We start from the raw sequence: 24,431 nt of genomic DNA, 5'->3' as shown, positions 1-24,431 counted from the left end.
TTTCTCATTGCTGCTTCCTCTCAGCTGTGCCTTAGAAGCTGTTTTTTATCCCCAAGCAAAGGATAAAAAACCAGCAAACTAATGTGTTGAAGCTGACTAGACTAAGGACGCTAACCAGATGAATACCTGGTAGGCAGATTTTTTTCCCTATTTTCCTCCCCAAAAACTAAGCTGCGTCTTATACTCCGGTGCGTCTTATACTCCGAAAAATACAGTAAATAATCTTAAATTAAAAATAGCAGACAAAGCTTGTTTCAGTCACCATCTACCTGCACAGCCTCTTAACTCTGGGATAGCTGCTTAGAAAGAACTCCATCCGTTGTCTTTCTCCACCATTTATCTTCATTTTCTTTTATGAATTCAAGTTTAGCTTTTGCTTGTTTAGCCAGGAAACATGTATTTCATTAGAACCAAAGTTGGATGAACCCTAAGCCTATAAGTAGGGATAAGTTTCGCACTTATTTTTTAAGTAAAAGTTTGCAGCTAACTTTCTATATGTTTTAAACCTTGCTGCAATGTTAAAAAAAATATTCTCATGCTTCATTCCAGGCTGCAACAGCACATTCCTTTTCGGGAAAGCAAGCTCACTCACTTCTTCCAAGGTTTCTTCAGCGGGAAAGGAAAAGTTTGCATGATAGTTAATGTCAGCCAGAGTCCCTCTGCGTACGATGAAACTCTCAATGTGCTCAAGTTCTCTGCAATTGCTCAAAAGGTAAATGTGTGCCAAAGATTAGTGGCTGGGAACGAATTCCTATGACAAAATTACTGGGTTACAAAACTTTCAGGTTGTCAGACTTCATACCGAGATTTGATCATAAATCTCAGCTTTCTGGATACAGGTAGTCCTCGATTTACAACAGCTCTCGTTTAATGACCGTTTGAAGTTATAACAGCAGTGAAAAAAGTGACTTAGGACCATTTTTCACACTTACGACCATTGCAATATCTCCATGTGGTCATGTGATTTACATTCAGATGCTTGACAACTGGTTCATATTTAGGACGGTTGCAGTGTCCCAGGGTCATGCGAACACCTTTTGCGACCTTCTGACAAGCCAAGTCAACAGGGAAGCCAGATTCACTTCACAACCATGTTACTAATTTAACAGCTGCAGTGATTCACTTAACAACGGTAACAAGGAAAATCATAAAACGGGGCAAAACTCCACAAATTTCTCACTTAGCAACATAAATGCAGGAGCTTCATTGTGGTTGTAACTTGAGGATGACCTGTACTTAAAACTTCATTCAGTATTAGGCTAGTTTTGACAGAAGCTTCTGAGGTACGATTTGGCTAGATGAGAAGCTTTACTGGAATGAAGCCACTGTTGATTTGTTCACAGTAGCGCAAAGTAGTCAAAATTTTTCAGTAGCTCTGCACTGCAGTTTAAACTAGGTTTTTTCCCCTTCCTTTTAGAGCTAACAGATACTTAATCAATCTGTTGCTGCCTCTGGGAAACATCTAGTTCATTTGAGAGCAATTCTCAAATGAAAATTACAGAAGTCTCCCTCCTTACCTCTGTCTTCATCTCTCAGATGTGCTAATTAGCAGTTTAAAATGTAGAAAGGTCAGTGCCGGGTAGTGGTAAACAAGTGTTGAAGTAAATGAGGGGTGAACCGGTAGTAAAAAAATGCTATCGGTTCAGATGAACCAGTATTTCTGACGATCAGCTGTGCCGCATGATTTTTATTTGCTAGAAAGCAGGAAATCCTGCTTTGTAGCGAATCTAAATCGTGTGACATAGCTGTTCCCCACCCTTCGCTGTTCTACTTACCTTAGAAAAGCCTCCTTTTTCAGCACTGTGCAGTAGTGCCTGTGATGCGCATTTGGTGTGCACCACACACACGCGCAACAACAAACCAGTAGCAGACTTTGAAACATTTCACCACTGAAGTAAATCCAGAACAAAACAGATTGAAGTCCACCCTCAGCAATGGAAGCTTCCTGGGTCACTTTAGGATAATCTCCTTACCCCACCGGATTCTTGTGAGGATAGTTAGACATGAGGATCTCTTGAATGACTCTCAAATGAAAGGTAGGGCTATGGATCTAACAAACAAGGATGTGTAATCTTCACGATATTTCAAAAACTGGTTACATCCGCATATATAAGAAGCAATATGGTCGTAAATCATATTGCTTTTGCAGCTAGGTTCCATTTCGTTCTGTTTCTTCTTTCCTACAGGAATATGGTGGAAATACTGTACGGGCAGTCCTGAATTTACAACAGTTCATTTAGTGACCGTTCAAAGTTACAACCGCACTGAAAAAAGTGACTTATGACCGTTTTTCACACTTGCGGTATCCCCGTGGTCACATAATGAAAATTCAAGTGCTTGGCAACCGACTCATACTTATGATGGTTGCAGTGTCCTGGAGTCATGTGATCACCTTTTGCAACACTCTGACAAGCAAAGTCAAGGGGGAAGCCAGATTCACCTCACAACCCTGTAGTAACTTAACAACTACAGCGATTCACTTAACAAATGTGGCAAGAAAGTTCATAAAATGGAGCAACATTCACTTAATGGATGTCTTACTTAGCAACAGAATTTTTGGGCTCAATTGTGGTCATAAGTTGAGGACTACCTGTAGTATCTTTGGAGAGTTTTTTTTTTTTTACATATGCAGTGAGCATCTATAACAGTTATGATTTTGGGGCGGGGAATGGATAAAGATGAGGATAAAATATTCATAAATGCTAAAACAATTCCGTTAATTGTGGCTTTAAACACCTTTTGTGACGTCCACTTTGAATAGGTCATGGTGCTGGATCCTGAGTCTCCCCAAGTAGAGAGAGTTGACCAGCTGTCCTTCAAATCAGAATCCGAAAGTATCCTTGATGATGGTGTCCATTTACCCACGAAAAGAGCAACTATATTTTGGGAGGGAACCCTGGAAGATGTGATGGAAGATGAAGAAGAGCTGGTGGAAGAAGGTACCAAAGAAAACCAGGAGGAAGCTGACCCAACCAATGAGATGGAAAGTCAACTTGAAGGTGAAGATAGTGATATCATTATCAAAAAAGAAGAATATCAGGTACGGTATGTCTTCTGCTGGTGTCCATGTGTCCCAATCTTCAACCAAAAAGACACTCTAATGAGCATGGATAGCATCAAGGCAAATTAAAATAGGGCCTATAGATAGATAGAGCCTAGCTATCTTCAAGACCGCCTGCTGCTACCAACAACCTCCCATCGACCCGTGCGCTCCCACAGAGAGGGCCTCCTCAGGGTGCCATCAGCCAAACAATGTAGGCTGGTGACCCCCAAGGGGAGAGCCTTCTCTGTGGGGGCACCTACCCTCTGGAATCAGTTGCCCCCAGAGATAAGGAGAATCCAAGACCTCTGCCTTCTGCCGTGCCCTTAAAACCCATTTTTTCCAGCAAGCCAGGCTGGCTTAGGAAGAAATTTTTAAATTTTTAAAATGTTTTAATTGGTTTGTGATTTTAAAATTTTTGGGCCAAATTTATATATATTTTAATTGTTTTTAATATTTGTATTTCATGTTCTTAATTCTGGCTGTGCACCGCCCTGAGTCCTCAGGGAGAAGGGCAGTATATAAATTGAAAAATAAAAATATATAAATTGAAAATAAAAAATTAGGATGGGGTAGTGAAGAAGAAGAAGAAAGGAAGCTTGTGTATCAGTTCCTGTTAGAATTAATGCAGTTCATTAAGAGTGGGTATTTTATCAGGATTGATGGATGGACCCTGCTTCCTTTCACATCGTTTCTTTGCAGTCTAGCGAAGAAGATAGATTACCTTCAAACAACAAAGTCATATCCTGGCCTTGGCTGATTTAGTAAGAATATGGGACATTGACTAGACTGAGAAGATTACAAAAAAAAATAAATCTGGAAAAATTGATGTCAATTTTTGCTCAGAAAATTACACAGAAGTAGCTGAATAATGTTGGGAGATACCCCAAGTGGAACAACCAACAAGGGGGAGTAGAGGCAACGAGGTATATTATGGGGGGTGGGGAGACGGGGGCGGACAAACATTGAGCACTTCTCCAGAAAGAGAAAAGGCATTTAATAAAATCAATATATCTCCAACATAAACTACATTTAACTAATATTTGTCTAATCAATAATCAATAGCTACACAAGATTGCATTGTTACATGCATTCAGTATAGGCAGTCTCTGTTTAGCTGTCGATGAGGACCAGTTCTGTTTAATTTAGGTATAAAGTGGTTATGCCAACTTCGAAGATTAAAGACATTTTCTTTGAGGTTACCTTGTTCTTGTTGTGCCTGCATCATCTGCTTGCTTAATATAGTTCCCTTTATTAGCCAAGTTCCTTCTATGGCAGTAACAGGAACTGAGCTGGACTCAAAGGGGCCTTTGCCTAGCAACCAAAAAGCAGAATTTTATATCTGAAAGCAAATCTAGCTTGTGTTTATCCTGCATATCTGTAGCTTGCTTTTCTACAACAACCTATATTCAAAGTTGATTTCCAACGCTCTAATTTGACAACGAAAATAAAAATAAAATGAAATATAAAAATGTCATAAAAGCCATCCTGTTAGATAGCAAATTAAAGAATATCATAAATCAGGCTGCTTTTAGAAATGAATTTAGACATAAAAGGGAGTCCGGCAGAAAGTAAGTTAGAGGGGTATCCATCCATCTGAATAGAACTGGAAGGGATCTTGGAGGTCTTCTAGTCCAACCCCCTGTCAAGCAGGAGACCCTACACCATTTCAGATAAGTGACTGTCCAGTCTCTTCTTAAAGACCAAGTTGTTCCACTGCTTAATTGTCCTCATTGTCAGGAAGTTTCTCCTTAATTCCAGGTTGTTTCTCTCCTTGATTAGTTTCCATCCATTGTTTCTTGTCCTGCCCTCAGGTGCTTTGGTAAATAAGTTGACCCCCCCTCCTCTTTGTGGCAACCTCTCAAATACAAGAATACTGCTATCATGTCCCCCCCCCCAACCACCCCCACCCCCAGTCCTTCTTTTCTCTAGACTAGCCAAACCCAAGTCCTGCAACCACCCTTCAAATGTTTTAATCTCCAGGCCTTTAATCGTCTTAGTTGCTCTTCTTGCACTTTTTCCAAAGTCTCAACATCTTTTTTGTAATGTGTATTTTGTATCCATGGGTTGCAATTGAGCAAGTCAATGTGGTGGCTGCGATAGTATAATCAAAGCTGCATCTGTTTCTTTATGAGCTTCGATTGCACATTGTGGCTGTTATCTTGGATTTTTTTAACCACATCCTGAGAGATTCCAGCCGATTTGTCTTTTTGGAGTGCCTGTTCTTTAGTTTAGAAGGAAATGCTGTAGAACAGGGGTGCCAAACTCTAGGATGCTCAGATCTGGCCCATGGAGCTGGCTTAGAAATAGCAAAGGACCAGCGCACGGTGTCTCTGCTAGTGAAAACAGGGCCGCTCCTGGGCTCCCCACGCCCCTTTTGGCCGGCAGGATGCTGCAGGAGGCCGGCCGTCCCGTCTCCTTCCCCCCACCTGGCCGTCTCACGGAGGACAACTACAATGCTGATCCGGCCCTCCAAGAAATCCAGTTTAACACCCCTGCTGTAGAAGGAAAGCAGCAGGATTGCCTAGGTGCTGAGCAAATTATTGTTGCCTGTAATGGTCAGAACCAATGACCTTGAAGACCAAGCGAAAGAGCCACTACCAAAACTCTGCTTGGATAAAAGAAATCAGAACTCAGGCCAGAACTGTATCCGAGAAAGCATCTCAAATAAGGCCCTCCCTCATTATCACAAAAATAAAGTGGGGGGGGGGGAAAGCACATTCAAGCTTGCAAGATTCCGTCATTCAGTGTTGGCTTGCATGACCCCAGTTTCCTACTCTAGCTTGACTAGGTCCGGTCCTAAAGTGGGTGGCTTCACAATTAAATTGCTAGCAATCCATTGATGAGCCAGGGATGTTAATAGGATGCAACCCAGTGTAGGATGCTGCGTGGATGCCCAATTTATATGCCTGTAAGCCACCTCCAGGTGCCTCTTTGCTATATGACTCAAGAGGAAGTGTGGGAAGCGCAATTTGGCTGTCTTTACCCATTCATGTTTTCTTGGAGAAAAGAGGCAGCTTCCTCCAACGTAAGCTTTCTTGCAGGGTTAGATAACTACAGGCATTTCCTGAATGAAACATTAAATCAATAATACAGGTAATCCTCGACTTACAACAGTTCATTTAGTGACCATTCAGAGTTACAACAGCACTGAAAAAAGTGACTTATGACAGTTTTTCACACTTGTAACTGTTGCAGTTGTTAAGCAATTCACTTAACAACTGTGGCACAAATGGTCGTAAAATGGGGCAAAATTAACTAAACAAACGTTTCACTTAGCAACAAAAATTTTGGGCTCAATTGTCATAAGCTGAGGACTACCTGTAATGGGTAAAGAAGAAAATGGGGAATAGCTATACAGGAGACGTCTGTTGATAATATGGGTTGTACCGTGAATATAATATGTTGATAATATGGGCTGTACTGTGAGTTAGGAAGCGGTCCATCTTTCCTAGAAGACTGCCTTATTCTGTACTGCATCTTTTGCCTAAGAGACAGGATTACTAGAGTTTAGCACAAGTCTACAGAAGCTCACCTTGCATGTCATAACATACAAAGTCTCATAATATTTATTCCTGGTTCTCCTGTTTAGAAGTTACTTGATATAATAGAAGAATTGAAGAATAAGTTGATAGAGGAAAAGAAAGCTAAACTGTACATGGAGCTAAAAATTCGTGAAGAAGTTACTCAAGAATGTTTCCAGTACTTCAGAGCAAAAGAGAGTGACCTCAAGTAAGTCTTCTGGTGGGTTTTTTCGTGCATCTGGGGAGTTTTGGGATATTTTCTAATATACAACGAAGGTCCGTGCATATTGTTTCAGAGTTTGTCAAGATCAGGCCGCTTAAATCAGGCAGCAAATTACTTAACAGTGATGGAGCTATTCCTTGGGAATGTTTAGATAAAACAAGGATTGGAAAAAGGTTTTAGATACTTCTCAACATTTAAGATTGCCACTTAAAAGTTGTTTACTTGTATACTACTGATAAATAGCATTCTCATTATAAACTTGTACTTAACAAAATGGACCAAATGTGTAATAGATTTTGATTATGTAATTACATAAAATGGCATCCGGCAGATGAAATGTCCTGATATATTCTCTAGCCCAGGGGTCTCCAATCCCCCTGGCTACAGCCCACTACCGGGCCATGGCCTAGTTGCCACGGGGCCACGCACATGCACAGGTGCGCCGGCCTAGTGCTCACGTAAGTTGAGCTGCACGCACACTGGCCCACTGCTTGTGTGGCCCGGTTCCCCTCTACCCCCCCTCTCCCGCCCCTGGTCAGGCCACCAAGCCCCAAAGGTTGGGGGACTGCTGCTCTACCCTATTTATGGAGAAATAGGAAGTTTATAAGGAAAATTTGATTTGATTTGATTTGATTTGATTTGATTGTATGAGACATACTGCAAATTGGATGGTGTGACACTGGAAGCCTCGTTCATCAATTAAAATCCTGTTTACATAAATTAATGATATAGTGCGATTGGTATGATTTGTTTCTAAGAAATCTATGAATTATTTCTCTTCCTGATCCATTAAGGAAGTTCTTTAGCTATAAAGAAGAAATAATGGCGACCACGTGTGAAGAGCGGATGAACATTTACAAGGACCTGGTGAAGGACTGTATCGCACTCCCAGATGGCAAAGGAGGAGCAGAAGAGACGCTAAAAAAAGATGAAAAAGCGGTAAGTTTTGTTCCAGCAAACGTAAGCAATTGTGTTAACAGGTAGTCCCTCAGCTAATGACCCCTTGTTCAGAGATCGATTCAAAATTAAGACAGCACTGAACACCCTCAAGGCCACAGTGGGGTCCTTGAGGATGCAGAATTCCCATGGTCGCACGATGATGATTTTGGCAACCGGCTCACAATTGCGACGGGAGCAGTGGTCATGTGATGGGCATTTGCAACCTTCCTTTCGGGTTCTGACTGGCAAAGTGCATGGGAAATGAGGATCACGTGACATCGTGTTTTAAGATTCGCTCAAGTACCGCAACAAATAGCCGCGTCTGCTGCTGTAAGTTGGCATGGCCACGTGACATCAGGATTTACAGCCACCTCGTTTAGCGACAAAGTTGCTAGCCTCAAGGAACGTCGTTAAATGAGGATTTCCTGTATTTATCTCTTCCTGCTAGGTCAGCCTGTCAGCTTTGAGATACGGCCAATGAAGCTGCCATCTTCGGCTTCTCAGCGAGTAATGCTTGAACAAGCCATGGCTTAATTTTGATTTCTGAACCTAGGCCTGTTCTCCTTTCTTCCTTTTTTTTTCCCTTTCCCAGATAGATTGGGAGTTTTTCAATAATGCTGTTAATTTGCGCATCTGAGACTTTCAACGTAGTTGCATGTTTTATGTACCCCTCTTTATTTTCCTTCCCGCTTTTAAATGTCTTGTTGTTGTTGGGGTTTTTTTTTTTGCAAGAAGGGAAGTGAAGATGGAGAACCTGGAAGCGTGGCTGACCTTCCCAGTATGGTGGGGTCACTGCAGCAGAACGTTGCTGATATTAAACAACAGGCAGAAGTGGCGTTTGGCATGCTTGATGCTTTAGAAGAACCACAACTGACCATTGAGCGACTTGAAAAGCAATTGGCTGACATTACAGCGGAGCTCGCCCACGCTCGAGAGGACCTTTTTAGCCGGAATGAAGGTACACAAAGAGCAAAAAAAAAAAAAAACCCAATAAAACTACAGGTAGTCCACAATGGAGCCCGGAATTTATGTTGCTAAGTGAGAATTTTTTTAAAGTGAGTTTTTCCCCTATTTTGACGACTTTTCTTGTCACATTTGTTAAACGAATCACTGCGCTTGTTGAATTAGTAATGTGGTGATTAAGTGAATCTCGCTTGACTTTTGCTTGTCAGAAGGTCGCAAAAGGTGAATCACATAACCCCGGGACACTGCAACTGTCATAAATGAATCAGTTGTCAAGCATCCGAATGTAAATCACATGACCATGAGGATGCTGCAGCGGTCCCAAGTGTGAAAAATGGTCATAAGTAAACTTTTTTCCAGTGCTGTTGTAACTTCGAACGGTCACTAAATGAACTGTTGTAAGTCGAGGACTACTTGTATTGGCTGCAGTCTGAAGGAGCATGCAGCCAGTTTTGCATGCCAGGAATGCGTGTGGAGGGAGTGATTTCAGCTTGTCTTTAATTTTTAGCAGTTTAAAAGGGAAATTAGCGTTCCTCAGTACCGTATTTTTCAGAGTATAAGACACACTTTTTTCCCTCCTAAAAGAGGCTGAAAATTTGGGTGCGTCTTATACTCCGAATGTAGCTTTTTTGAAACTTTTTTTCAGCCCTAAGGTGCCGCTAGCAATCTCCGCTTCCCTGCTTTGCCTGCTCCCTCCAACTCTCAGCTGTGAAGCTTTTTTTCAGCCCCAACGAGGCGCTAGCTCTCCATGGTTTGCCTGCTTTTCTCATTGCTTCTCTCTCCAAAGATCAGTTGTGCTTTAGAAGCTGTTTTTTTATCCCCAAGCAGAGGATAAAAAACAGCAAACTAATGTGCTGAAGCTGACCAGACTAAGGACGCCAGCCAGATGAATACCTGGTAGCCAGATTTTTTTTTTCCTATTTTCCTCTCCAAAAACTAAGGTGCATCTTATACTCCGAAAAATACGTACTGGTAGTCCTCAATTTACAAAAATTCATTTAGTGACCGTTTGAAGTTACAACGACACTGAAAAAAGTGATTTATGACCATTTTTCACATTTACGGCTGTTGCAACATCCCCATGGTCATGTGATAAAAATTCAAACGCTTGGCAACTGACTCTTATTTATGACGGTTGCAGCGTCCTGAGGGACCTTTTGCAGCCTTCTGAGAAGCAAAGTCAATGGGGAAGCCAAATTCACTTAACAACTGGGTTACTAACTTAACTACTGCAGTGATTCACTTAACAACTGTGGCAAGAAGGGTTGTAAAATGGGGCAAAACTCATTTAAAAAATGTCTTACTTAGCAACAGAAATTTTGGACTCTATTGTAATCATATATTGAGGACTGCCTGTACTATCAAGGCCTGGAAATGAATTTGGTTCCAGGTCCAAAGGAACTCTAAAACTCAATAAAAGCACTCTATAAATCACTATGTAGATTAAGTCTATTTCTTCATTGTTTGAAAATAAAAATGAACCAGTGCTGAATATTAAAGATACGTTAAACATAAGCACTAGTATAATTATATCCTTTGGGTTTAATTAAAAAATGAAAAATAGATTTTTAATTACAGGGGAGCCTAGCCGTGTGGCAGGAAATGCTTTGCCATTTGACCAGTTAATAATTTTACTTACCTTAAGGGTTTGTTTATAAAGAAGCTACAGAAATGATTTCTTGTTCATTAATAGCGGATTGGATAGTTATTTCCTAACCAATTTAATTGAGTAGTACTGAATGTTACATGGATGTTATCAAATTTACCAAAAAGACAAAAAGTAAAAGTATCAAGAAATTTCATTAAAAAAAAAATGTTTTCTAAACAGTCAAAGTAATTCTTCTCATGGTACTTAAAAATGTTTTAAAAACTGCTTACATTCCAGCAGCGGTAATGCAAGAAGATAAACTGAGTGAATCTACTAAAGTCCTTCAAGATGCTACTGAGGTAAAGATTGTTCATTACATTCAAATCGGGAACAAATAAGGTAGCCTCTTTTGTCCCAAAAAGCACAACAAGAAAAGTAGATGGGTCCATAGAGAGAAAAATGGGGAGACAATAAAATCGCTTTCACTTTCTTTCTCACATCCACCCACAGCATTCCCACCCCTGCCAAAAAAAAAAAAAAAGCTCAGAAAAATCATTAATGAAAAATTGTTTTTAGAAGGCACTTTGTCAGTAAATATTGGCATACAGAGGATAGGATAGGATAGGATAGGATAGGATAGGATAGGATAGGATAGGATAGGATAAGATTCTTTATTGGCCAAGTGTGATTGGACACACAGGAATTTGTCTTAGGTGTATATGCTCTCAGTGTACATAAGAAGAATAAAATACATTCATCAAGAATAAAAAGATACAACACTTAGTGATAGTCAAGGTTACTAATAAGCTATCAAATTGTACTAGGAAACAAGTAAAAACAATATAAATTGAAAGATACAAAGCACATGGTTATAATAATAAGTGAGAAGAGATAGATATTAGTAAGGAAGAGAAGAATAATAGTAATACAGTCTTAGTAAATTATTTGACAGTGTTGTGGGAATTAGTTGTTAAGCAGAGTGATGGCATTTGGGAAAAAACTGTCCTTGTGTCTAGTTGTTTTGGAGTGCAGTGCCCTATAGCGTCTTTTTGAGGGTAGAAGTTGAAACAATTTATGTCCAGGATGTGAGGGGTCTGTAGAGAAATAGACTTTCAAACTGAGGAGGAAACTCCAACTCACATCAGGGATCATCTGGAGAGGATCTGGGACAATCTTCTGTAACTTCCTAAACCAGGACTTAATGAAGCTAGCACAACCCAGCTTGAGACGATATTTTGTTGGAAGTTGCCAACTGTGCGCAGACACATCTCTTCTCAAGGTTTTTTCTCTTTCTTTTTAAGAAAATGGCTCTACAGAACAAACACATTCAGGAGCTGAGCCAAGCTGTGCAACAAAAGGACAAAGAAATAAGTCAGCTACAAATTCTGGTTGGTCACTTAGAAGCTACCATAAAAGATTCTGTGAGTATTTCATCTGTCTCCCTGATCATGACACAGCTGTGTCACCTGTTAATGCCAAGGTCAAGATTTGCTAAGCTTTTAGAGGTAATCCAAAAGTCAGTTAGAATTGGGCTCCAAAGACAACTTTTGGAATTTTATTTTCTTTGTAAAAGTCAGCCTCTGCGCTTCCAATCTATTAAGACAAAGACTTTTGAAGATAATGTATGATAAAGCAAAGAGGGTCTGCTGTTTATTTTCTTGAAAGGTATGCAACTTGAGGCGGACGAATACCTACTTTTATTACTTGGTTTCCTGCGGATTTTTTTTTGCCTGTAAGGGATGTAACTGCAGGGAGAAAAGTAATGTTTGACTTGCTGTTGGATGTAACAAAAAAATGTCTGCTCTCCTAGAGGCAGTCTATACATCCCATACCGGCTCTTGAGATAGCACTTAGCAGTAGCACTTAGACTTATATACCATTTCACAGTGCTTTATAGCCCTCTAAGCAGTTTACAGAGTCAACATGTTGCCCCCAACAATCTGGGGTCTCATTTTACCCACCTCGGAAGGATGGAAGGCTGAGTCAATCTTGAGCCTGGTGAGATTTTGCTGGCAGCCGGCAGTCAATAGAAATAGCCTGCAGTACTGCATTCTAACCACTGCACCACCACAGCTCTGAGATGATGCACAATTGACTTAAGTTTGAGGGTGTCAGCTTCATTCTTTGTAGATTTTCTAATTCAGTGAAACCAAAGATTGCTCTGACCAAATAGGCTTCTCTACATTATAAAATCATCTGCAAAATGAAACAAAGCCTCTTCAGTTCCAGCCCCTTGATCATTGCCACTGTATCATAAGCAGAAACAATACTTTATGCATCTTCTCACAGATTAACCTTAAGGAATGCCTTAATAATGGCCATGTGACTGGGAGTTTGCATGCACCCTTATGATAAATCCTCCTTTGGGGAAAATGATAATGATGAAGAGACTTACTTTCTCCAGTGACTCAAGGAGCTACACCATTAACAGTGTTTATCAGAATATGGAGTCATCCATAGTCATGACAAAGAAGGATTAGACTAAATATGATCTGTGGAAGAGAGAAATCCCAACTCCCTCCAGTAGTGTGCCAAAACCAAATGGACACTTTACAGTTAGGATATCATGAGATTAGAAGATGAGCCCTCCAGATCAGAAAGTATTCAAAAAGCCACTGAGAAAAAGCAAAGATCAAGTATGAGCATTTATGTTGTAGATGGAGCAATGTTGAAATGTCAGTTTACATGGCCATACCAAAAGGAAAGACTGATGCTGTAAAGATACAAATGCACACCATTGGTAAATGAAACATCAGATCCATGTGCCACAACAAATTTGATGTCGGTAGAAATGTCAATATTTTAGATTGATATTCTGGGAGCCAGCAAACTGAGACAGACTTCAATGTACCCTTCACCTCAAAGAAGCATCAGATTATAGACTAGGCATCATTGACAAAAAAAAGGTGTCAAAGTTAGAGCCCCCGATACTGTCTTGGTTCCGAGTAATGCTACCAATCAATTCAAGACTGAGGCCGTAGCTTCCTCAAAAATCTTGTTTATTGGGCATATCATATTGGCATGATCAAATGTGAAACCAACACTGAATACCGTATTTTTCAGAATATAAGATGCACTCCCCCCCCCCCCAAAAGAGGCTGAAATTTTGGGTGCATCTTAAACGCCAAATGTAGCTTTTTCGAAGCTTTTTTCAGCCCTAAAGAGGTGCTAGGGCTGCTTTCTCATTGCTGCTCCCTCTGACAATCAGTTGTGTTTTAGAAGCTTTTTTTCAGCCCTAACGAGGCACTAGTGAATGAAGCGATCTTCTGTTTGCCTGCTTTTCTCATTGCTTCTCTCTCCGATAATCAGCTGTGCTTTAGAAGCTGCTTTAGAAGCTGATAAAAAGCACTTGTGCGCGCTCAAAACCAGCAAACTAATGTGCTGAAGCTGACCAGACTAAGGACGCTAGCCAGATGAATACCTGGTAGGCAGATTTTTTTTCTCCTATTTTCCTCCCCCAAAACTAAGATGCGTCTTATACTCTGAAAAATACGGTAATTCCTGAGCTTTGGTATAATTAAAGAATAGATACTGCCCATCCCCCCTGGTGTCACGGGTCATGTTAGCCCACCATGCAAGTGATTAACTTCTTAGCGCTCCCTCCTGCCATTGCTAGGGCACGTTGATCTGGCCTTCGTTCTCGGAGCCTTATCGTTGTTATGTCTGGCACATTGGAGGAAAACATTCTACATTCCATAAGTCCCCACCCCACCCCCACCCCGATAAGCATGGCAACTAAGAAAGAAGCAAGAAAAAATATGGCTTCAGCTAGAGACCTTTTGAGAGTTGACGGATACAACCTCTATAGGTTATAACTGAAACTAAAGGAAACAAAGTCACTTGACCGAGAAGATATTACTTCAGCAGTATTCCTTTACTTTTGGCAGACACAAATAATTGCTTTAATGGCTTAGATTTGGCAAGTCAAGTGCCTGAAGAACTTTGGATTGAAATATGTGGCATCATTTAAGTTGAAACCAACAACAAAAGCCTGAAATGAAAAAAAAATCAAATGAAAGAAAAACTGTGTCTGAAGGTGAAGTTAGAGAGATGCTTACCATGAAATGTGGTGCTTGCTACTAGTTTGGCTGGCTTCAGAAAAGAGTTGGATCAATTCATGGAGGTCAGGGGGATCAGCGACTCTTAGCCTTGATGGCAGTGTGACCACCTCTGAAGCCACCTGCTAGAAGACTAACTGGGTTTCTTTGTGGGGTTGGTTGGCCCACTGTGTGAAAGAGTACTGGACTAGATGGCCCAGGGGTCTGATCCAGCAGGGCACCGCTTACAATTTGTTTTGGGGGAAAATCAGCAAGAAACATGGTCAAAATATTAATGTCAGACCGTGAGGTGGCATCTCTGACAATTAATGTGCCAAGAAATTGAATGTCCCCAAAGTTACACATTGCTTATGTCATGGCTTTCCCAATTGTAATGTACAGCTGTGCAACTGAGCCATCAGGAAAAAAGTAACGAAGAAAAAAATTGATGCTTTGGAATTGTGCTGGTGAAGATTGCTCAGAATACCTTCGACTAAATAGAATCTAATTAAATCAGTACTGGATGAAATAAATCCAGAGAGTTAATTGGAAGCCGTAATAATCAAGCTGAAGCTTAAATAGTTTTGGCACATAAAGGCCAGAGTCAATGAAGAAAACCCTGAAGCTTGAAAAAAAAAAAAAATCAAAGAAGCCAGCTAGATACTATCACTAGTATGATTCAAACTACAACTTAAAAGAATTCAATGAAGCAGCTCCTGACAGACAGTCCCATTGAAATATGTGCGTTGAGGTACAGAGATTTAAAAGCAATAACAAAATGATCCAAACTAAGGCCTCATTCAAAAAGGCACACAGCCTTGTGTAGGAAGAAAACCCTGTTGTAGGCGTCCTCATTTTTCATGTCATTATACAAGCTGTTCCTAAAACATGAGCTTTAGGGAGCAACTTCTTAAGCAGCGTGGGAAGTGTGGAGACAGGCTGATTATCACACCTAGAAATGTTTTCCCAGGCAAGTCGATGTTCTCTTGATTTCATTCTAATAGCATACATCAATGGTTAGGTCTTGGGGATCTGTGGCCATAAAAGGTATTGAAAGGGGGTCCATGGCGAAGAAAAGGTTGAGAACCGCCGGCATATATGATTTAAACCTTCAAAGAGCAACTTCCATGAGAGGGAGAGGTCTCATGATATCTTTTGAAGCAGGGGTCCCCAACCTTTCGGACCTCAGGGACCACTACATTCATAATTTTAAATCCCATGGACCACTAATTTGATCTGCCTAATGACCGGCTGGGTGGGTGTAGCTGGGTGGGCCTGGCCAACTCGATGGCCAACTTGATGTCACATTGAAGGGTGCCTCACTAGCCTCTATTCACCCCTCTCCTCCCAGCTACTCCCTCCCTCCCTCCCTGCTCCTTAGGACCCCAAACAGGAAGCAGTTATTGGAGCTAAGCAGCCACCACGAGAAAGAGTTCGCAAAACAGCTCAGTTCAAATTGGATCTGTCCGAGAAGGAGGCTTAGCAGAAGCACCTCACTCAGGACTATGAGCATAGGCTTTCCAAGCAGAGGGAAGACCTGCACGAGTGCAAGGCCAGGTAGCGGTGCCTGGAGGCTCAGTGGGCTGAGATGGTCAGCCAGTTCCAGGCCATGATTCAGTCCCACTGGAACGAGGCCCTCCAGCTCCTTGACACCAGCAGCACTTCCCTCCAGCCTTCACCCAAAGCCCCACACCAGGAGGCTGAAGCAGACCCCGAGTCGGAATTTCTGCCCCCTTCCAACCCACACAAAAAGACCCCGAAGGGGGAGACTCTCTGCAGCAACACAAACGTTCATTGCATGTATCTGGCCCAGGGGCCGTAGTTTGAGGACCCCTGATTTAGTGCAATATAAAAAAATGCAAATAATTTTTCTGCGGACCACCAAAATGTTCTTGCGGACCACCAATGGTCCACGGACCACCAGTTGGTGACCGCTGTTTTGAAGGACAGTCTTTCTGTTTATCTTTGGTGTTACCATGTAAAGCAGTTATCTAAAGTTGAGCCTGCTCCTCAAAGCAGATAATTGGAAACAGCGTTTTATGTTTTATGAATAAAATCTGAAGGAAAATATTTTATGATAATGAAAAGACAAAGAATTATAGAAGAGAGGTGAGGTTATATATAGATTCACTGTGTGGGACCCATTATAAGGAGCTTAGGGACACTCGATCCCACAGCCAACTCTGTTTTTATTTTCCACATAAGTTCCTATAAAAGTTATCTGATCCTATGCATCACAACAGGGAGCAATCTAGGGAATAAGGTGTTCTTTTTTTCTTATTTGTCCGCATCAAATTTCAGATGAGAGCACTAACATTCTTATGGTATTGGAAGGGAGCAATTGCCAAATTACTAAGAAGTTATCATACTTACTCAGTCCCTATATCCATTAGTGTCACTAACATTCCATGCAGAAATAATAGTTTTGGTGACCCTACCAAAGATAAGGTAAGGTAAAGGAGGCCCTGCAAATTTTACTGCACTAATCATTGCTGGCCATAGGGGGCAGTGTTTATCTTCATTTCAAGGCTGTTGAGCCAGCACTGTGGAAAGATATTTCTGCAGTCATGTGGCCAGCATGACATCAAGGAGTGCTGTTATGCTGTTACCTACTCACCAAAGTGGTACCTATTTATCTAGTTGCATTTGCATGCTTTCAAACTGCTAGGTTGGCAGGAGCTGGAGTGAAAATGGGAGTTCACCTTGTCGTGCGGTGCTTAGGTCTCGAACGTGGGCTGTTTGCTTTCCAGCCGACAAGTCCAGTGTCTGAACTGCTGAGCCACCTCATCGCCCAAGGTGTAAGGAGTTAGTGAAACTTAGCAGAGTATCTAAAATAAGTGATCTTGACAAACATTGTTTGGAATGCTACATTCCAGTGTGCGTGAGTAGCAATGGGGGAAAAAATCCTATTTATCTTTTTATTGTAGGATTCATTTAAACTAGAAATGGCAAAGCAGGTGAATTGTTAATGATTCTGACCTTAAAATATTGGCTTCTTTATTTTAATGCAGGAGATCGCCATTGCGACTATAAAACAGCAAATGGAGGAGGAAAACGGCAGTGAATCCAAGGAGAAAAGCGTTGGCTCAAGAAGGAAACGATATTTAGAAAGGGATGAAGAAGGCCCCCCTTCAAAGCAAGGTATCACTTCCTCTTCTGCATATTCCTAAAGGCTGCTGAGGTCAAAAATTACTTGTATATCAAAATGAAAAGTTAATAAAGTACAGAATTAAATGTTGAGAACCGGAAGACGGCTGTCACATCAGATGTGCATCTTGCATGAACTCTTATTATTTTTATTTTGTAAAAATCAGAAATAAACAATTTTAAATGGAACATCGCCTTTTCCATGTAGTATGTGCGTTTCTCATCAGAGTGGTGCAGTGGCCTAGAGGTGGAGCTCTCGACTCACAATCAGTAGAATTATGAGTTCGATCCTAGGTAGTGGTAGTGGAGGTATATTTCTCTCTCTGGGCACAATAAGAAAATATCTGCAGCAGACTCCGCATTGGCGATAGGAAGGGCATCTGGCCAGTAAACACTTTGCTCCATTCAGTTGCCCCGACTCCACCCCGATGCAAGGGATTTCGGGGGTCATTAAAAGACAAAAAAAATATATGTGTGTTTTTCATCAAATTGATGTCGTGGTCTATCTTCTGTTTTGTGACTGCTGGGTCTGCTCAAGTGTATGTCTCTGTGCATATGCATGTAATTTTGATTCTCCTAATGAACTTAGTCAATGGAAATTCCAAGATCCTATCTTTGTGAGTCTACTAAAAATATTATGCTTCCTTTAGTAAGAGAGCTGGCTTGCTCTGCAAGATCCTGCATCTTTTCCATCCGAATTATTCTTTCCATTTTTTTTCCCCAGTTAGCAATTTACATGGTAGTTAATGTTTTTGGTTTGGAATTCATACAGCCAAAAAAAAAAAAAAAAAAACATTGTTAGAGAATCTTTAAAGGTCACCAGAATAAGACCTATTACTTTGTAGTACATGTCAAGTATATGAATTGACTAATCTCTGCCCCATTTATCTGGATCAGTGCTTCTCAACTTTAGCAACTATACGTTGTATGGACTTTAAGTCCCCAAATCTGTAGCTATTACTGGCTAGGGAATTCTGGGAATTGAAGTCCACACATCTTACATTTGTAAAGATTGAAAATCACTGGTCTGCTCTAGACTATCATGTAGATGAGTCTTGTACATAGAGTGTCAAAAATCCTAAAGCAAGAACTTATGATAAGGACTCAACATACATTGAGCACAAAATTTCTGTTGCTAAGTGAAACATTTGTTAAGTGAGTTTTGCCCCGTTTTACGACTTTTCTTGCCACCATTGCTAAGTGACTCATTGCAGCTGTTAAATTAGTGACACGGTTGTTAAGTGAATCTGGTTTCCCCCATTGACTTTGCTTGTCAGAAGGTCGCAAAAGGGAATCGCATGCTTCCCACCCCCACCCCCGGGACACTGCAACCGTTGTAAATATGAATCAGTTGCCAAGCATCTGAATTTTGATCACGTGACCATGGGGATGCTGCAATGGTCATTAAGTGTGAAAAACGGTCATAAATCATTTTTTTCAGAGACGTTATAACTTTGAATGGTCACTAAATGAACTGTTGTAAATCAAGGATTACCTATATCAATCTTTTGAAAGCACAAAGGTTATGTGGAAAGACTTACATTTGTCCCTCTATTTTGTCATTGAATACAATCTAATGGTTGTGTTTGTGTATGTGCCTATGTATGTTTTTCTTCATCATTCCTTTTCAGATGTGTGCTAAATATCATTTGGCTATATCTGGACTAGCAATTTCAGGTTTCAATTACTAGTGATTACTTCGGACTTTACGATTTATATCGATATTGTTTCCTGATTGCTTATTTGTACCCTATGACTATCATTAAGTGTTGTACCTTATGATTCTTGATGAATGTATCTTTTCCTTTATGTACACTGAGAGCATATGCACCAAGACAAATTCCTTGTGTGTCCAATCACACTTGGCCAATAAAAAATTATATTCTATTCTATTCTAGAATGGCTATCCACATTATTCTCCTTGAGTAGGAAGAAATTTTTTTGGTGGGTCAATATTGCCCTGCTATATAAAAACACTACAGATTCCTTTTTGCAATTTATGCTATTAACACTTGGTCTGTAGAGATTTAAAGTTGCTATTTTTTGCGGCTAATGTTTTTATTAATGTAATTGCAAACCCAGTAGAATGTTTTATAAAATTTACCTCAGCCCCCGCCCCCCCAAGTTATAGAGAACACAATATATTTGAAAGTATACTACAGTAAGATAAAAATAGCAACAACACTTAGTCTTACTGGTATATACCGCTTCATAGTGCTTTTACAGACTTCTCTAAGCGGTTTACAGAGTCAACATATTGCCCCCAACAATCTGGGTCCTCATTTTACTGACCTCAGAAGGATGGAAGGCTGAGTCAACCTTGAGCCATTCAGGATTGAACTCCTGGCAGTGAGCCTGCAGTATTGCATTCTAACCACTGTGCCGCCACCACGGCTCTTTATGTAAAAATCAAATAACTATATAATGTTTTATTTCTTTGACAGCAACAAATAAGGAAATAAAGACTTCAGGAAGTTTTATGGTGTCTAAACTGTATATTCATTTAGACTTCTGCCTCAAGCCGTGCTATCACTGCAGATAAGCTAGTCTGCACAACAGTGTCAATTTCTTAAATAGTTGCCCAAGGATAGTTAATAGACTAGACTTGACTAGACATGTAAGGCAAGTCAGCTGTCTGGTTTTCCAAAAATTGATTTGAAGGAAACAAGGAACTAAAATGATCTCTAAAATACTATTTTCAGATCCTTTATTCATGGGGCAAATTTTTAAAAAGGTTGTTACAAATATGTTGGCAGTTGACAGTTGAATAAAATTCATCTTTTTAATTTTTGTAGGATTCATTCACCACAGTTCTAAAGATGCCATAGTCTCAGAGAAAGCTGATGAAACACTACCCAGCCCTTTGAAGGAAAAGGGAGACATGGTGGCCTTGGAGGAAAAAATTAAAATGCTAGAAGTTCAGGGGGCCTCACTCAGAGAAAAATTAGAAAAAGAGGAAAACGAGAAGGAGGGATTTTCCAATGAAATTGCTAGATTGTCTCAAGCTCTTTCTTTAGAAAAGGAAAGAGTTTCTGGCTTGAATAGGGAGCTCCAGCAACAGCAGACAATTCAAGAGCAGGCAACACTTGAATTAGCTATGCTGAAAGAGAGAAATAAGAGTCAGGAGGAGAAAATTCAGATTCTGCTTCAAAAAATAAGAGATAGCCAAATCACCGTAGAAGAAAAATCACAGGTAAAGACACTTGAAGCAGAATTGGGTTTATTGAACAGGTTAGGGTCACATTGCCCTGTGGTAGATGTTGACTTGTCAAGAGACGAGCCTTTGCCAACTTGTGTTATTAATGCTGATCAAAAGAGCTCATTCCATTGTAGCATTGAAGGCATCTGGAAAATAAGCCAGCAGATGATTAATGCCTCATCTCAAAAAAGCAGTTGCATTGCAGACCTCATGCAACAGGTTGAACGGTTACAGAGGAAAACGTCCGAGGCCGATAAAGAGAATTCTCAGCTGAAGTTGAAACTGAGCGAAACTATAAGTCAGAGAGATGTGTTTCTGCAGGAGAAGACATCCCTCCTTAATCAGCTGAGGGACCTAGAGCAGAAAAATGCTTTTTATGCTGAAAAATGTAAGGAAGAGGAAAATAAAGCAGTTGAGAGAATAAAAACAAACGAGGACTTCTTGGAACAGTGTAGGGCAAAAGATGTCAGAATAGTTTCTTTAGAGCAAACGGTGAAAGATAAAGATTCGGCCATTTTAGTGATGAGACAGTCCGTTCAAGACGTGGAGGAGAAGCTTGGCCTTTCAGAAGCTAAAATAGGAAAATTCATGGATCAGGAATCACAACTGAAAGTGGAAGTTCTAGACCTGAAGAGATTGAATGAAGTTGAAAGAGAGAAGAGAGAAGAGTTAAAGCAAGTCACAAAAGAGTAAGTTTTTATTATATCTTCCTGCTAAATAATACATGGATACGAATATAAATATTGGGTGAAATTAGACCATCTACATACTGTTTCCTTTCTCCCAAGAAATGCTTAATCTAGGATAGATTTTCAAGCGGATGTTTTCTAGGAATTGAACTCCCACTTCTGGGCTTCCATAATTGAAGTCATCGACTGATCTATTGTCTTAATAGAAGTTGGTCAATTTCCTGTTCCCTTGATTCTTTGTCAAAAGACCAAGAAAAATAACCGCATTTCTCCTGGTCATCTCTGAACCCTTTTTTAAAACTTATGTGAAAGTGGCCTAAACGAATGAAAGTGGCCAAAACGAGTATAATAACTAGTAATAGTGATAAAGGACCAAAACACAAGCCAGCAAAGCTGCAGACTTCTACAGTAGCTTTGGGGCGTGCACTATAATAGGGGTTGCTTCTCAATAAACAGCAACTTGGGAATGGGTTGTATATTTTATTTTGGACAAAATGCAATAGAAGTGCCAGTCCTTCCAAGTAGACCAGGCTGAGAAAAGAAATAACATGTACATCAGTGTTACCTTTATTGTAAAGCTTTAGAAACAAAACCTTGCAGGTCTGAACGTGCTTCTGTTTTTGTTCATGTTGTGTGATCTAAGGAGGGGTTTGTCTGATAGAATAGAATAGAATAGAATAGAATAGAATAGAATAGAATAGAATAGAATAGAATAGAATAGAATAGAATAGAATAGAATAGAATAGAATAGAATAGAATAGAATAATAGAAGAATTGGAAGGGACCTTGGAAGTCTTCTAGTCCAACCCCCTGCTTAGGCAGGAAACCCTATACCATTTCAGACAAATCTCTTCTTAAAAACTTCCGGTGTTTGAGCATTCACAACTTCTGGAGGCAAGTTGTTCCACTGATTGATTTTCACTGTCAGGAAATTTCTCCTTAGTTCTAGGTTGCTTCTCTGCTTGATTAGTTTCCACCCACTGGGCTCAGTGGGCTCAGACCTCCTTTTTCCCCCCAACTGTGCCTTGTTGGTGGCTTTTCCTCCTGTCCCAGAAGGTGCCTCTGCCCTCTACAAGAACATCATGCTTAGCAAACTAATTAAATAAGTAGCATAAAAGAAGCTCAAAATTCATGCTCAAATAATACTCATGAATAGATTTTGCCTCAACTGGAGGAAGGTATTGAATAGGTTTTCTGATACATGTAATCTTAAAAATATTTTTGTTAATGATTGAATGTTGAAGCGAGGGGATGCATACCAGATTTGAAGAGGGCATAAAGCTCTATGGAATAGCTAATGCCTTACAAAACAGAAACAAAATAGAGTTAAGATCTTGCTAGATTAGAGAAATGGATTGACAAATGCCATGTTCTTTAATCTGGAAAAAGAGACCAGTGTGCCACATTTTGAATGGGGGAGGATGTTTGTATTTAGAAGAGAAAATTAATGCATTCTGCTTCTGGCCATTGTCTAGCCACTTCAATTAATGCAAATTGTACCAGCTAGCTGCTAAAGTATGGTCCATGTTAAAAAAAAAAGTTAAAGGTTGCTAGTTGTTGCATCTGCATAATTTAAGATGCTAGTTTTAACTTTAAAATCCCTGAACAGCTTAGGCAATTTTAGAGAAGCTGTTTCTCAATAGGAACATGTCCAGATCTGTCTGGAAAGACACCAAATCTGTGAGAAGATCTCTATGGAACTGCATGGAACACAAGTAGCGATAACAAAATTGCAAATTTGGTTGATTTGGCTGGACTTCTCATGTAACACTGCTTGGAATCCAAAATTTGTGAAAGAGAAAAATGGAAGATTTCTATAGAAATCTAAATTACTGTCCTTGGTGAGTTTTTTCTAACTATTGTTACTCATGGTTGATAGTCTATAGCTTTAGTTTAACATATGCCTCATAGATAATCTACATATATTTTCTGATCCTTTTTGGCTTTCCCTAAATATCCTTAAACAGCATTATTTCTTTGTTCTATTTCCTGATCATATACCAAATAGGTATGCTAAGTTTCTCCTGTCTATTTTTTTTTAATAATCCCCGGAAACATAACTAACAAAACTTATAAAATTGGAGATGAATATTTTAGGCCCATGCAAGGTCACTGCTTGCCATGACTTTGTGGTATTGGAGTGGGCCCCAAATGCCCTGGGACTCTTGGAAGCAAAGACCAACCTGAAAAATTAAAAGGCACAAATAATTGCTCATTCCTATCCGAGAAGAATATTTTCAAGGTAAGAAATAGAGATGGAGCCATTTTACCTGTATCTTGCTATTGAAATACGTTTGACTCTTGGCTCTGTTCCTGATTTGTTAAACTAGATCTCTGCCGCTTAGGGAGTTATTTCTAAAAAACTTCACTCTGTCTTTCTCGCACTCACGCTCAGTTGTTGTTTGTTTCTCTTTCAGATTGAAAGAAGAGCTATCAAAAAGTACTGATCTTTCTTCCCGTCTACAAGCAGAAATCCAGCAGAAAGATGAAGAATATGCAGATTTGAAGGAGAAGTTGACTGATACCAAAAAGCAGATTGAACAAGTTCGAAGACAGGTCTGAAAGAGGGGAAAAATTTCTTTTTCTGTCATTCTGTATGTAACTCTACTTTTGTCTTCTGCACTTACAGGTTGTCCTCGACTTACAACAGTTCGTTTAGTGGCCAGTCAAAATTACAACAGCACTGAAAAAAGTGACTTATGACCCTTTTTCACACTTACAACCATTACAGCTCAGCAACTGGTTCATATTTATGACGGTTGCCGTATCCCAGAGTGGCATAATCACCATTTTTGACCTGATAAACAAAGTCAATGGGGAGTCCAGATTCTCTTCACAACGGCATTGCTAACTTAACAACTGCAATGATTCACTTAACAACTGTGGCAAGAAAGATTGTAAAATGGGGCAAATCTTACTTAACAAATGTTTCACTTAGCAACAGAAATTTTAGGCTCAATTGTGGTCGTTAAGTCGAAGACTGCCTGTACTTCTAATTTGGTTAGTCATGCTTGAAGATGTAAAATTAGATTAAATTGAAGCATTCCAGGAAGAAACTGAACAGATTGGCCTTCCATGGTCA

The 24,431-nt window shown here is 40.1% G+C and overlaps 1 protein-coding gene across 1 annotated transcript in view; it reads left to right on the top strand.

Moving 5' to 3' along the window:
* The window catches only part of KIF20B (kinesin family member 20B), a 57,760-nt gene that overhangs the window by 8,157 nt on the left and 25,172 nt on the right, over nucleotides 1-24,431 (top strand). Inside the window, exons 11-20 of the mRNA XM_070945253.1 lie at nucleotides 550-712; nucleotides 2,762-3,040; nucleotides 6,633-6,772; nucleotides 7,582-7,726; nucleotides 8,459-8,684; nucleotides 10,575-10,636; nucleotides 11,579-11,698; nucleotides 17,326-17,455; nucleotides 20,257-21,349; nucleotides 23,767-23,905. Coding sequence (XP_070801354.1) covers nucleotides 550-712; nucleotides 2,762-3,040; nucleotides 6,633-6,772; nucleotides 7,582-7,726; nucleotides 8,459-8,684; nucleotides 10,575-10,636; nucleotides 11,579-11,698; nucleotides 17,326-17,455; nucleotides 20,257-21,349; nucleotides 23,767-23,905 — 2,497 coding nt within the window. The remainder of the gene's footprint in view (nucleotides 1-549; nucleotides 713-2,761; nucleotides 3,041-6,632; nucleotides 6,773-7,581; nucleotides 7,727-8,458; nucleotides 8,685-10,574; nucleotides 10,637-11,578; nucleotides 11,699-17,325; nucleotides 17,456-20,256; nucleotides 21,350-23,766; nucleotides 23,906-24,431) is intronic.

Source organism: Pituophis catenifer, unplaced genomic scaffold (assembly GCF_029215685.1).
Source record: "Pituophis catenifer annectens isolate HBS135680 unplaced genomic scaffold, rPitCat1.0.hap2 SCAF_6, whole genome shotgun sequence".
Classification (NCBI taxonomy): domain Eukaryota; kingdom Metazoa; phylum Chordata; class Lepidosauria; order Squamata; family Colubridae; genus Pituophis; species Pituophis catenifer.
This window is presented reverse-complemented; position numbering and strand designations above follow the sequence as displayed.